Source organism: Hippichthys cyanospilos, chromosome 15 (genome assembly GCF_059441005.1).
Source record: "Hippichthys cyanospilos isolate Australia breed blue-spotted pipefish chromosome 15, RoL_Hcya_1.0, whole genome shotgun sequence".
NCBI lineage: Eukaryota > Metazoa > Chordata > Actinopteri > Syngnathiformes > Syngnathidae > Hippichthys > Hippichthys cyanospilos.
In genome coordinates this window covers 15,236,143-15,250,194 of record NC_142383.1, presented here as the reverse complement: position 1 = coordinate 15,250,194, position 14,052 = coordinate 15,236,143, and the positions used below count along the sequence as shown (strand labels likewise).

The 14,052-nt window shown below is 41.7% G+C and overlaps 1 protein-coding gene across 1 annotated transcript; it reads right to left on the bottom strand.

The window, feature by feature from the left end:
* Window positions 1-1,072: 1,072 nt before the first annotated feature.
* zdhhc8a (zDHHC palmitoyltransferase 8a) lies at window positions 1,073-13,894 on the bottom strand. Its single transcript, XM_088435086.1, has 9 exons — window positions 13,028-13,894; window positions 6,816-6,937; window positions 6,594-6,751; window positions 5,108-5,280; window positions 4,935-5,037; window positions 3,787-3,878; window positions 3,456-3,664; window positions 2,861-2,973; window positions 1,073-2,566 (listed from the first exon to the last, which is right to left on the bottom strand). Exons 1-9 carry the CDS (start codon window positions 13,141-13,143, stop codon window positions 1,508-1,510), a joined length of 2,145 nt encoding a protein of 714 aa, XP_088291212.1. The 5' UTR covers window positions 13,144-13,894; the 3' UTR covers window positions 1,073-1,507.
* Between the last annotated feature and the right edge of the window lie 158 nt (window positions 13,895-14,052).

Here is a 14,052-nt window from a genome sequence, read left to right as displayed (position 1 = left end):
ATCTACACACTTTTTTTGAGGGGAGGGGTGCACTTGTACTTATTACAGAAGGAAAAGGTGTTTTTCTTTTGTGGGGTGTGGAGAATTGATTTCAAAAGTTAGATGAAATAAATGCCAATTTGCCCGGAAATGATTCATCCATCCATTTGCTAAAAAAAAAAAAATAATAACACAAGCGTTGTTTTATTAAAAAAAGACCTCTATAATATATTAAGTTATAGAATGTAATCAATTATAACAACACTGCAATGATGCTATTTGTTAGCCTGCCTATGACGTTTCGCTTTACAGATGTGTTAGCATTAAGATAGCTAGCTAGCTCGCTGTGATTTATCAACAGTAAACCTCAACGAGGATTGTCAATAAACTGTTTAAAATACAGTATTTTTTTTTTTAATAATTGTTCAAGTGCAGGGAGTTGAGCCCCCTGCAGTTCACACACGGTGTTTGTATCTTGAATTTTTCCTCACAAATGACGGCAAAAAATACATATAAAAACTCGTACATATTAAAAAAAGAAAATCGTTTCAAACTATCAAACGGCTGTATGGCACTATGTCCACTAGGGGAAATCAAATGCAAAATATGTCTTTGTGTCTTGAAAATGTACACGCAAATTAAAGAAAAGGGGAAAAGCATGTATCATTACAAAAGTACCAAGGCTTACTTTGGTTTAAAGCAACAATTAACATTTTCTCAATTTGTCTTTACTTTCAATACGGTATGTACAATTTTTTTTATTGCTTGATAGAAATTGCAAGACGTTTCCACAAATGTCCGCTAGAGGGAGCCAAATTGTCCCAAAAGATCTGCACGAATAACTACAGTACATTTTTTCTTGGCATCACTCTGATCCAAAATTAATTCAGAAACTAATATTATTACATATATAAACATTTTTATTGTATTCTTACTATATTAAGTACACCTGAATGAACATAAATGAAAATAATAATTTTAGATGGACCGCATTCAAGCAAGTCTTTCCAAGGGCGGAAATTTTGGTGTACCAAATAATGTGTCCCTATGAGGGTGACTCATCTGATTTAAATCACACCTGAAAAAGAAAACGTGAGAGGTACAAAATATGTTTATTGTTCATATAAACAAGTATCAAATTCTATGGACTGGGAGACAACAAAAAAAGCAATATCAAAACACATAAAAAAAATTGGATTCTCTCTGTATTAGAGGAGCACAGTAAGATGTTTTTATATCCGGTGAATCACCTTTCTACACTCATATTATGATATCATCTTTCATCTCACGCAGGGGAGTTCCTCATACGCATAAACATTGCAGGGATGATTGATTGACAGCTGTTTCACAGTTTTTACTATTACAGCGGATAAGAGGATGCTGAATTCCCTCCGTGGCGGTGGGAGGGGGGAGGGGGGGCGGGCACTGGAAGGGATGCGTTTCATTTCTGCACTTTTCCATCCATTTCAAGAACAAAAGTTGATTTGGGAGTGATCGATATCACAGACCGCTCGGGGAGGCGCTTTTCTCACGAGTCCTTCCCCTCGGAAGAGGCGGTGAGCGAGGGGCGTTTCGCCGTCCCGTAGAGTGCGTAAGGAGGAGTGGCGGACGAAGGTAAACGGGGTAGAGTGCATGTGGACGGAGGGACGGGCGGTCTTTCGGCGGGGCGGCGGCCCGGAGACGCCGAGCGCGGTTTGGGTCCTCGGGCGAGCGACGACGTGGACGAGGCGGAGAGGGGCGACGTCCTGGGGCCGTACCCCAGGACGCCGGTGCTCATCAGGAACTCCCGGGAGCCGTACGCCGGAGGGGTGGGCCCTCGGGCGCCCTGCGGTCGGCCGGGGTCCAGCGGGAGACTGCGCCGGCAGGGGATATCGTAGACGCAGGCGTCCGGTCCGAACAGGGCTTGGGATCGGACGTGGAGGCGCAGCGTTCGCTCCCTCTCCTCCAGCTCGCGCTTGGACGCCATGAGGGCTTTGGCGAGGCCGTCGAAGCGGGCGGAAGATGCGCCGGCGGACTTCTGTGGCGTCAAACTAACATCCCGGAGGTTGTCTCGAAAACTTTGGGTCTTCGCGGGTAGACCCCCCGAGCTGACGTCTCTGGACGTTAGACCCTGGAAAGCGGGGGACGGCTCTCGTTGGATGAACCCCGGGAAGGAAGGGGAGGAGTCTCGGGACGAGAGACCCTGCAGGGAAGGCGAGGGGTCCCTGGGCTGAGGGGAATGCCGGGCGACGCCCACAAAAACCGGACTGTAGGTGTGAGGCCCTCGTGTCACGGCGCCGACATCCGGACCCAGGCTCATGAAGTAGCCCACCGCCGGCGCCGCTCTATGGGGGCGACACTGGGGGTCCGTGGTGGCAATGAGGTTCTCGTAGGAGCTGCTGGTGCCGCCGCTGTGGTTGGACTGGGACTTGGCGCTCATGTGGCGAGCGCCTTGTCGGAGGCTGAGCGAGCGCGAGCTGAGCGTCATGGGACCGGACAAGGTGGCGGCCTGTAAGGGGGACAAGGAGGGGGGCAGGGTACCCTTCAAGGGGCTTTCGTTGGTCTCTGGACTTTTGCTGTCTCCTGGAGCCTCTGATGTCTTCAGTAGCTGCAGTATAAAATTCATGTTTTCATCGTTATCGGTAATACAAATTAACTAAATTTTAATGACGCACTCCAAGTGTTACGCTATCCACCGCGAGGGTTACCGGAGGTGATGTTATAATAGCTAGAAAACTGGGTAAACCATTGAGGTTCAAGGAGGAGCAAATTTTGACACGCAGGAGCCGACAGAAACCTTAAACTCTCACCAACAGAGGGCGCTATATTCTTCTCACATTAAAGTCAGCTCGGCGGAGCGCCATCTTACTGAGGGAAATTGAGAAAAGGGACAAAAGGGCACCTGCTCTGGAGGAATGGGCGACGATCCTCGAGAAATGGCCTCCAGGACTGGTCGCAGCTGAGGCACAGTGGGAATGGAGACGGGGATGATGGATTTGCACTGGTGGCTCACATCTGAATTGAAGGAATTGATCACAAATATTAACAACTTCTAATGATGATACGTTGACTAAAAAGTAATGTTTCTTTGTTGGACTTTCAATGTTAGCGATACATAATGTCATTTCGGGTTTGTGGTCTCACGATTTTGCTGAATTTTTTGTTTGTGGTTTGATATTTAAGTTTTTCAGGCCTTACGTTTATTTAGGCTGTAATTCCACTGCCTACCACTAGATGGCAGATTGACACTAACACAGTATTTAAGTTCAGCCTAGGTTTTGCTCTAGATCATCAAATACTTTTCAATTCCTGTTTTCAAATCCTACAGAAAGCACATTAGTTGATGTAAATTAAGAGATTTTGTCCTACCTTACTTCCTTTTTTTTTGGGTGTAATTTCACTGCTTACTACTAGATGGCAGCACATTTTAGTTTGACACTGTGTATTTAAATTTAGCCTAGTTTTTGCCGTAGATCAGTAAATGTCAAATGTTGTACCTTCCGCAGCGGTTAGATGACTTTTCAGCATCCTGTGTTCTGGTTTCGGCGGCAAAGGGGGCGGCGTTTTCTGCGGTTCCGGTCCGGCAGGGACTTTGTTGTGTTTGCCGTTGTCGCTCACTTTGATTGACAGCTGCCTGTCCAGTTCCGGTCTCAGGAAGGGAGGCTGAATGTGGATCACGGATTTTTTGCGAGGTCTGGCCGAGTACCTGGGGGTCACAAAGACAACAGCGTCTTGGGAGGGGCAATTTTACTCCATAATGGTGTTGTATTGGTAATATTCTGATGGTAATGTTGAATTTATGTCATAATGTTGTGAGAAATATTTTACCTTGGAGAGATAGGACTGCAAACCAAGTACTCCAGATTGTTACAGCAACCTCGCGTGAACGGATTTGCTCCAGCCTGAAATTTTCCGGTGACCTGTGGAAACATCACCAAAACAAATGTTTTTTTTTTTTTTTTGTGTTTTAATGAAGTGCCGAAATGGAAAGAGAGCTTTTAATTCGGCTGTTCTCAAATTGGGAAAGTTCAGAGAACTTTTTTAACCCTATTGAACACACTTTGCAAACTATTTGCATTTTTCCCCTTATTTTGAAAATGCTTTTAAAGGTGTAATAATTCAAGTTATTTCTGATTTTTTTTTTCCTTCAACCACTTAAATTGTTCAGTGGCATCAGTTGTATCCATATATGTATGTTAAATTCATGAACACCCACAAAACATTGAAAAATGGTATGGTCTGTCTTTGTAGTCTGCCATTAACTGGTCTCTACTGCCACCTACTCTCTCGAGGTGGAACACAAGTCAGCAAAGAATTTTCTGTTTGCTTACAAAGTTCAACAGAATGTTGCAAAAATCGTAGGAAAATTAATGTAGTAAATCCTATTAAAATGCATCTCAAAAATTGTAATTATAATGGCTTTATATGATCAAAAATTTGGACAATGATTATTTTTGTAGACAAAATCTCGCAAATCCAGCTGGAACTACATAGCAATGTCAGAATCGTTGCATTTTAAATTTTTACATGTTTTAATCATCTGCTAGAAATTTCCATAATTTGGCACGTAATAAGTTACATATATATATATATATATATGTAACTTTTGGACACCTAAAAAATACCTAAAAACGTTTTTGGGAGTAAATTATGTGCCAAATCATGGAAATTTTTTTTGATATTTTTATGATACCATAAAAGAATCAATGGGAAAAAAAACAGTAGGGAGCTGAAATTTCTAGCAGATGATTAAAACATGTAAAAATTTAAAACGCAATGATTCTGACATTGCTATGTAGTTGCAGCTGGATTTGCGAGATTTTGTCTACAAAAATAATCATAGTCCATATATATATATATAATGTTTGTTTTTAGGTTTTTTTTTTCATTTTTCTGTGTTGGGCTTAAGAAGGATCTAAAATAGGTTATATCGCCCACATGGGTTCCCAGCGGCTCATTTAACAATGTGAACTGACTTGTTCATTGGTGGTGCGTCCTCGGGACACCAGGAATAGATGGAAGCCCGTCAGGCCCAGAACGGGCAGCAAAAACAGGCCCGATATGCTGATGACCACCAAACTGTTTGCAACGCAGTTAAGGGGGGGTAAAAAAGTGAGGCGGGAAAGAAGTTGACTTTCGGTGAGGATACGTGACGACGCAGTGCAGCTTCCACAGCTGCTCGGCGTGGTGCAGCACGAAAAGCAGACCAAAGCCGAACACGCAGACCATGTGACCCGTCAGGGACAACAGGAAGAGGAAGAAGTAGCGGTAGTTGCGCCTCCCGATGCAGTTGTTCACCCACGGACAGTGGTGGTCAAAATCCTGCGCGGTGCCACACGCACAAAAAAAAATCCATGTGTTAAGGAAAGTTGACTTACAAACAAAAATGTCTTCATTTGAAGTGTTAACATTGAATTAATTATTATTAATGACATCAATTAATAACCTCACTCTCTCTCTCTCTCTTACAAAATGCCATGTCCAAGAACATCACGCTTCCTCCTCAATTTGCTCTCTCTCCCTCTACCTCCCATGCCCTCTCTCTCTCCCTCTCTCGCATACAAAATGACATGGCAAAAAAACTCTCTCTCTCACTGACAAAATGCCATGGGAAAAACCCTCTCTCTCTCTCTCTCTCTCTCTCTCTCTCTCTCTCTCTCTCTCTCTCTCACAAAATGCCATGGCCAAAAACTTCATGCTCCCCCTCCAAGATTTCATCTCTCTCACACTCTCTCTCTCACTACCTCTCTCATATACAAAATGCCATGGCAAAAAACTCTCTCTCTCTCACTGACAAAATGCCACGGGAAAAACCCTCTCTCTCTCGCTACCTCTCTCACATACAAAATGCCATGGCAAAAAACTCTCTCTCTCTCACTGACAAAATGCCACGGGAAAAACCCTCTCTCTCTCTCTCTCTTACATAATGACATGGCCAAAAACATCACGCTTCCCCTCCTCTCTCTCTACCTGCAACCCTCTCCCTCCACTCCCCTCCCTCTCTCAACTACAAAATGCCACGGGCAAAAACCTCTCTCCCTCCCTCTCTCACAAAATGCTATGGCCAAAATCCTCACTCTATCTCCCTTGCTCTCTCTCCCCCTCCCTCTTCCTCTCACACACAAAATGTCATGGCAAAATGCATCATACTTCCCTGCTCAATTCCCTCTCTCTCTCTCTCTCTCTCTCTCTCTCTCTCTCTCTCTCACACACACAAATTGACGTGGCCAAAAACATGCTTCCCCTCCACTCGCTCCCTCCCTTAACCATCTACCTCCCACCCTCTCTCTCTCCCTCCCTCCCTTTCTCACCCACATAACGCCACAACCAAAGACCTTTCTCTCTCTCCCTCCCTCCCTCCCTCCCTCGCTCTTTCTCTCACTCCCTCTCTCACATACAAAATGCCAGTCAAAAACTTCTCTCCCTCTTGCACTCTCTCTCCCTCCCTCTCCTCTCTAAAATGTCATGGCCGCCCTCCTTCCCTCTCTCTCTCTCTCTCTCTCTCTCTCTCTCTCTCTCTCTCTCTCCCTCAAATCTCAAAATGCCAAGGGCCAAAAAATCATGCTTCACCTCAATTTCCTCTCTCTCTCTCCCTCTCATTCTCTCTCTCACACGCCGATTTTGAACGGACTTACCTCCACGCAGCGATCGCACACGCTGCAGTGCGAGCACCTGGGCGGCCTGTAGAAGTGACAGGAAGCGCACCACTTCATCCTCACTTGGATGCCCCGGACGTCCACGTTCTTGTAGAGCGGCGCGCGGAACTCGTCGTCCTTGTCCTCATCCTCGTCGGCTGCCGGTTTACAAATAAAAATGGCGGGCGGGGTTCATTGTACGACGCCGATTCGTCTACTCACCCACGGGGAGAACGCCGGCGTCCATGAACGTGGCCATGGTGAAGTTGGCCAGCACGAAAAGGAAGAGGACGGCGCAGCACGGCGGCACGGCGGGGCAGATGCTCACTGACAGCCATGGGCATCTGCAAAATTACCCAAAATTATGAATATTTGACATATTCATATGTCCAAAATGGTGAAATTCTCATTTGGGGGTTTTTGATTAAAAAAAAAAAAAAGGAGAGAAACTTATGAGATTTTGTGAAAGCAAACAGTCTAAGTTGGCTTTTAGTAGCTATGCCACCACACCTATAAATTTGCTGGCTAGCATAATAGCGTAAATAGCTGGCTAGCTAGCATAAATTGGAGTACTTGTTATTTTGTTTACTTGTTAACAAACATATAAATTCTATTTAATTTATATTGCTATGGTTACAAAGCTGCTTCATTTCATAAGTGTAAAGTTAAATTTTATTGTGAAATGTAAACCGGATAATAAAGTGTTGTTGTTTCTGTGATACGTTGATTAAATAAAGTATAAATCAATGACGTTTGTTATTCGTAAATGTGTATCAGATTGATGCCAGAAATATTTTTAAAATTAGCATTCGAGCTAACCAGCCATTAGCTAGACGTTAGTAATTAGCATTTAAGGTACCAATTAGCATGCAAACATGCAAACGTTAGCATGCTAGCTTGGTTCACAGTTTTATCGTATAACAGACAAGTATGGCACGTGCTTTGTTGTATTTTATCTGATGACATTTCTAAAAATTTTATGTATTTTTGCTACATTTTACATTTTTGAGTCTTCTTCTGTCAACAAAAGTGCAAAGATCATCGATAGGGCTTATGTGAAAGAGTAGTAAGTATATTCATTAACTCAAAATGTTAACTGCACTGTTTCATTTGTGCATTTTAGATCATTTGCCACAATAAATTTAACACAACAAATTCACTCGTTCAATCCCAAAGACATAGTTTTTGTTTTGTTTTTTAAGCGTCCAGAAATTTTATCCCAAGTGCTACTAAACATTCCTTTTATATTTTTTAATTGTTTGACAAAAAGGCAGGTCTAAAAAAAAAAGAATTAAGCCTTAAAGTAATCAATTACTTTATGTAATTGTGCAACTATATATTATATATATATATATATATATATATATATATATATATATATATATATATATATATATATATATTAGTTGCACAGTTGACCATAGTGTGCCTGGCGAGTATCCGTCCTCGCCCAGGTTGAGGTTAACGCAAATCAAGTTCACAACAAAGACTTTGGGGGGGGGGGGAATAATCTTCATCCCGTTTATTCCCACGGCAGCAGCGGCGGATCCCAAAAGTAATTGTTTACAGTGAAAGATAAGCAAGTATTAGCGCGTGTTCATCACTGCTCGCACATCAGGAGGATTAGCGAGGGAGCTCCCACACAATTCTTTGCACTGGAGATGAATCTGTTGATTATATGCTAATTGCGTTATTATTTTTTAATGATAGCGGATTAAAAATAAGGAAAATAACGCGATGATGATTAAAATGACCAAACCAGCGCGCTGTTTTGCCCCTTGCTTTATGATTATGGCGTGCGTATGAAATTGCACGGCGCTTTGATGATGTCACCGTTGTGTGAGATTAGACGGCGGATCTGAGTAATCAGGTTACACGGTGGGAGTATGGAAAGGACCTCCGGGAATATTCATAATGCTTGATTGAAGTGAATAAAGCGATCAGAATATGAAAAAAGCATCATTAATAAACGCAGCGTTTGGCAAATAACTGTCGGTCATTCATAAGTGTTATATATTGATAGGGGAGCCGGTAATGGTGGGGTGAAGCTGTGGGGGAGGGGTCCCCATTGCTGATGCCACGCCAGATGCAAAAGCACTAATCCGGCCCCCTCCCCAACGGATTATCAACTCTGGATTACAGGCCCTTTCTGACAGTCCATTGTGGAATCCTCACAGTGGTTTGTCGGCACCGAATATCCTGGATCATGCAGTGCATCGTATATGCAGTACAGCATACATCATTGCTCATTTACTTTTGGGGAGGGCACCCAACTCATTCAATGCCAGGGATGGATTTTTACTTTTTTTTTTTTTAAAGAGTACATACATTCTATCACAGATAAAAAAAATAAATAAAGTGAAAATATGTCACTGACAGTGAATACATTGAATCAAAGCTGCATTATGTCATTGAAAATATTGATAAAACATAATCTATCTCAAGATATCTAGAGACAGGTAGTTAGCTAGCCATAGCTAGCCACGTAACTAGATTTAGATTGCTATAGCGAAATATAGCTAGCTAGCTAGCTCGCTAGCTATTTCTGGCAAGCAAGCAAGCTATTAGACAGACAGACAGACAGACAGACAGACAGACAGATAGATAGATAGATAGATAGATAGATAGATAGATAGATAGATAGATAGATAGATAGATAGATAGATAGATCTTGCTAGCTACAGCTAGCTAGGTATGCTTGATAGGCAGCTAGTGATAGCTAGTTAGTTATCATTATCTAGCTAGCTATCTAGCTTAAGATAGTTAGCTACCAAGGTAGGTACATAGGTAGCTAGCTAGCTATAGCTAGCTATGTCCCTAGATATAGATAGCTCGATTGATATCTAAATATAGGTAGCTCGCGATCTCTGTCTAGCTAGCTACAATCTAGCTCACCCGATATCTAGCTTGATATAGATAGCAAATTAGTTAGCGAGATAGATATTGAATAGCTCTGATGCAGTACTAGATGAATGTACTAAATATCAGAACTTGAGCAGAAATCCAACTAAAATATGGTACTTGATAGATATCCAACAATGGAGAGACATCTGATAGTTGCTGTAGCTGAAACTAGAGATAGAGAACAACGGAGAACAATACTTAAAAAAAAATAAAATACTAGAATACTGCGGTCCCCAGTACTAGAGAGCAAAAATAAATAAATAAAAGGGACCTGAGTGATCCCAATCAAATGATTTGTACCGCCGCTTGTGCTCGACCGTCGCCTAATTGGATCATGTCGCGACCGTGTGACAAATCATCGGCCCATTTCTTGAGGACCGGATTCACAATGAGGACGGGTGGACTGACACCGCCGGGCCCATCCGAGACCATCTGGACCGCGGGGAAGGACACTTCATTACGGCAATGAGACAAGCCCCACCTAATGAAAAGAGCCCGGACGCTAGAGCCGTATTAAATCACGCACACACACAGCGTAAGCTGCTCACGTCGCCCTCATCCCCGCAGTGGGTCAGTGGCACAGCAGACAGTCCATCAGTCGGCCGGAGCTGGAAAGTTGCTCAAAAAGCGGCGCTCTTACGTTTATGACATCGCTGACATTTGGGATAACACACACACACACACACAAATATTAGCGGCTAATTCATAGTACGCGACAATTATCCTATTAAAATCTGCAATGATGATTCCCTGGACTTTTTTTTTAACGCCTCACGCAGTCTATGATATTTCGGGTCGGCTTTTATGCAGGAAAAAAATGGGGATAGCCTAAAATGTTGGGTCAAAACGAATAAATCCAAATTGGGTTCGTTATGGGGTTATTACATTTCAAACAATTTATTTGTTTTATTTATTTATTAAGAAGGATGTTGGAAATTTGGGTGAAACAAAGAACCCAAAATTTGTGTCAGTCTCTTTTGGACTGAAATTTTCTAAATTGTCTGTACACACTTAAAATAACTGGCTCGAAAATAACCCGATTATGGATGACCATAATCCAATCCAACCACATCTAATAGATCAATTTGAGCCAATTATTTTGTTTTTCTAAAAAAACAAAAACAAAACAACAACAACTGTTTTATGTTGGGTTTTTTGTACAAAAGAAACCAACGCATTGTATCAAATCGACACGTGCTAAACTAGTACCAGAAGCTTAGGAGTGACTTTTTCTATTTTCTACTTATTTTGGGCGGGGTAGGGTGTAACATTCAAACACAAGTTCAAGGTCAGCGTGAACAAAAGCAGGAAGATGGCAAGGAAGAGTCAAGCGAGGCAGAAATGAAATCTACAAGGCTGCTTTTCTCATATAAACACATCTGGCCAAAATGGGGGGGGGGGGGGGGGGGGGGGGGGGGGGTTGAGTTTGTGAGGAAAATCTACAAGCAATTATTTATGCATCTGCACGATGCCAAAGTCAAATACTCCAGACTCACTTTTCCCCAGTGGTGGGGTGGGGGAGGGGCGAGCAGACCTTAATCTTAACCAACCTGCTACATGGCAATATCAGAAGGCCTGGATGGGCTGGATATATAGAAGAGAAAGTGGGGCAGTTCAAAGGTCACGATGGACGCGATAGTGAGGTGGGGAGAATTCATTCAGTAAGCCAATAGCGGATGTTTGTTTCTTTATGGCCGTTAATCTCCGGGTTTAAAGACAAATGTAGCAAGAATGATTTGAAATGGATCTTAAGGAGGGTTATGTTAGGCACCCGGAGGTCACGGTCAGCAGGGCACATGTGCGTATATATGGGGTGTCAAACATGAAGCCCGTGGGCTTATTTTGTAATGCAAACTATGAAAATGAGCTGCTTTTTTTTTTTTCCAAGAAATTAAAAACATTAAATGTTTTACGAACAATGGTAATGGTAACGTTTTATGATTTATTGTGATGTTGTGTACTATTTCGGACAGTATTAACAGTAAAAAAAAATGATGATACTTTTTAAAGGTGTTTTTCATCCAAACCAATTTGACACCATATATATATATATATATATATATATATATATATATATATATATATATATATATACACACACTGATTTTTTTTTTATTATTCTCATTTGTACAAATATTGATATGATTGTTTTGTTGTTTCTGTTCCTATTAGGATTATTATATACGAACTAGCTCACACGCAGCACAAGTGGACTCTTCCCAAGTGCCTGCCACAAATGGGTCAAAACATGGCTCCAAGGAATGTTTACAATCTTAATGCAAACAGTGGCAGTTGAAAAGTGTATTTTTTATTTGTTGTTTGATTCAGAGCATGAATAGGGCTGATGGGAAGCTGCCTTATCAGTGAAAAGTGTGCTACATAGCTGTGAGACCTCGGGGTGGCCCGCTGACAGCCAACCAGGTCAGTGTCATAGCACATGAGCAGCATATGGTCCCGTTCATGTTGGGGACACGTGATCATTGGAAGCGGAAATTGTAATTGAATGGAAAAACAGTCATGTCAACAGTGGTAAAAGAAAAGGTAAAAGAAAAAAGTTCTTTTGGTTCAGGTGTTTTAAAATATTTAAAAAACTAAATACATAAAATCAATATTTTTTTTAATGGTCCTGCTGAGGAGGGGGAAAAATATTAAAAGAAATAGTAAATAGTGAGGTAAACCTGCAATACAGTTATGAATCAAACCAAAATCTACAATTTTTTTGTTCCTTTTGTTTATTTGGTTAAAAAATGAATACCAATTATATATCATTTTTTGTTCCTTTTGTTCACATTTTTTCAGCTTGTTTCTTTTGTTACAAAAAACTAAATACATTTAATCAATCTTTTTTTGTATGCTCCTGCTTAGAAGGAGAAAAAAAATCAAGAGAATTTGTAAACCTGCATTAAAGTTATGGATATGAGTCAAAATCCCCCCTCCCCCCCCCCAAAAAAATGTTTTTGTTCCTTTTTTTTATTTGGTTCGAAGATGAACACAAAATCGATACTTTTTTGTGTGGTCTTGCTAAGAGGGAGGAAAAAAATAAAAATAAATAACCTGCATTAAAGTTATGATCATGAATCCAAATAGACAAAAAAGCTTTTATTACCATTTTCAGTTTGTTTCTTTTGTTGAAAAGCTAAATACAAATACGTGTTTTTTTTGTTTTTGTTTTTAAGATCAAGAGAAATAATAGTAAACTAGTAACTGGTAAAAAAAAAATAAAGTAAACCTGCATTAAAGATATGGACATTAATCAAAACCAACAAAAACTAAGTTCGTTTTTTTTGTTTTGGTTTGGTTTATTTTGTTGAGAAAAAAAGGCTTAAAAACTTAAAAGAAAGAAAAAAAAACTGAAAAAGACATAGCCATAAATGAAAACCCGGTATAGCGTGAAACCGCAAAAACCAAGCCGCGATGTAGGGAGGGAACACTGTACCGGACTTGGCTTTTCGAAAAGTGACATCGTGTTCAAATGCACTCAAAGGTGCAAGTGTTCCTCCCTGAGCCCAAAACAAGTAAAAGTGACTCACGTGAAGACGAAGAAGAGCGACGTGGATCCCACCAGCAGGCAGGCGGCGGTGCACACCGGGATGAAGGCGGACGCTCGGAGCGAGCCGGCGCCGCTGCCGCTACCGCTACCGGGCATCCCGTCCGTCCTGTCCGGCTCGCTCAAGTCTCAGACCGGCCGGAGAGCAGATAGAGTCCCTCGAACAACAACACAAACATGTTCAAGACAAAAGTAAAAAAAAAAAAAAAAAAAAGCTATGGCGAGGAAAGACGTGGAGGCAGACGAGCGCTTGCTTGCACGCTCGCTCCGGAATCATGCCGTCCTGTGAGCGCCTCCAGCGCGTACGCCGCCTCCGGCTTAGCCCGAAGGTGGAGCTTTCACTCGCCGGTCGGCTGACGTGAAAGTTTACCACGCAGCCTTTGCGGCCCCCGAGCTGTTATTTTTATTGACCTGGAAAAAGAAACTCGCACCGCTTTTACTTTTTTTTTCCCACTCCATGTTTCAGGACTTCCCTAAAGAGGAACGTTTATTTATTAATTTCGTTTAAAGATCATCCACTCAGCCTCATTAGTTTAAACACAGACTTCTGAAAAAACATTGTTTGGTTCCTCAAATAAATAAACTAAAACGCAAAATACACTATTTTCATTCATTTCTGATGGAGCCATTTTTTTTGTTTGTTTTCCACTTGCTGTCGATTGAATATGACATCATGGTTACCCTGGTTCAGGTAATGACCAATCACAGCTCAGATTGCAAATGTCACATGGTCTAAGAAAACAGGTGAGCCATGATTAGTTGTTACCTGAGCAACTGTGATGTCATTTTCAGTCGCCGTAGAATGGCAAAATGGCCGTCAGGGATCAATTGAAAAAACTGTTGGGATTTTACGGTCACATTCATATTCCACGAACAGTATTAATCACAATACTAAAATATTTGTTTTTGTTACCTGCGCCGAAAGAAAAAAAAGCTGTTTTTACAGTAAAATTTGGCAATTTGGTAAAGAATTGTATTGATATTATTGATTTTACAAGTACAAAATGT

Bases quoted from the DNA above. Each gene is read 5' to 3' on its own strand.
- zdhhc8a (XM_088435086.1), bottom strand. From the start codon at position 13,143: ATGCCCGGTAGCGGTAGCGGCAGCGGCGCCGGCTCGCTCCGAGCGTCC. The intron at 3,879-4,934 runs GTCAGTTCACAT...ATGTTTCCACAG, and splicing joins GACGCACCACCAATGAACAA to GTCACCGGAAAATTTCAGGC. The intron at 2,974-3,455 runs GTACAACATTTG...CCTTCAATTCAG, and splicing joins TCATCTAACCGCTGCGGAAG to ATGTGAGCCACCAGTGCAAA.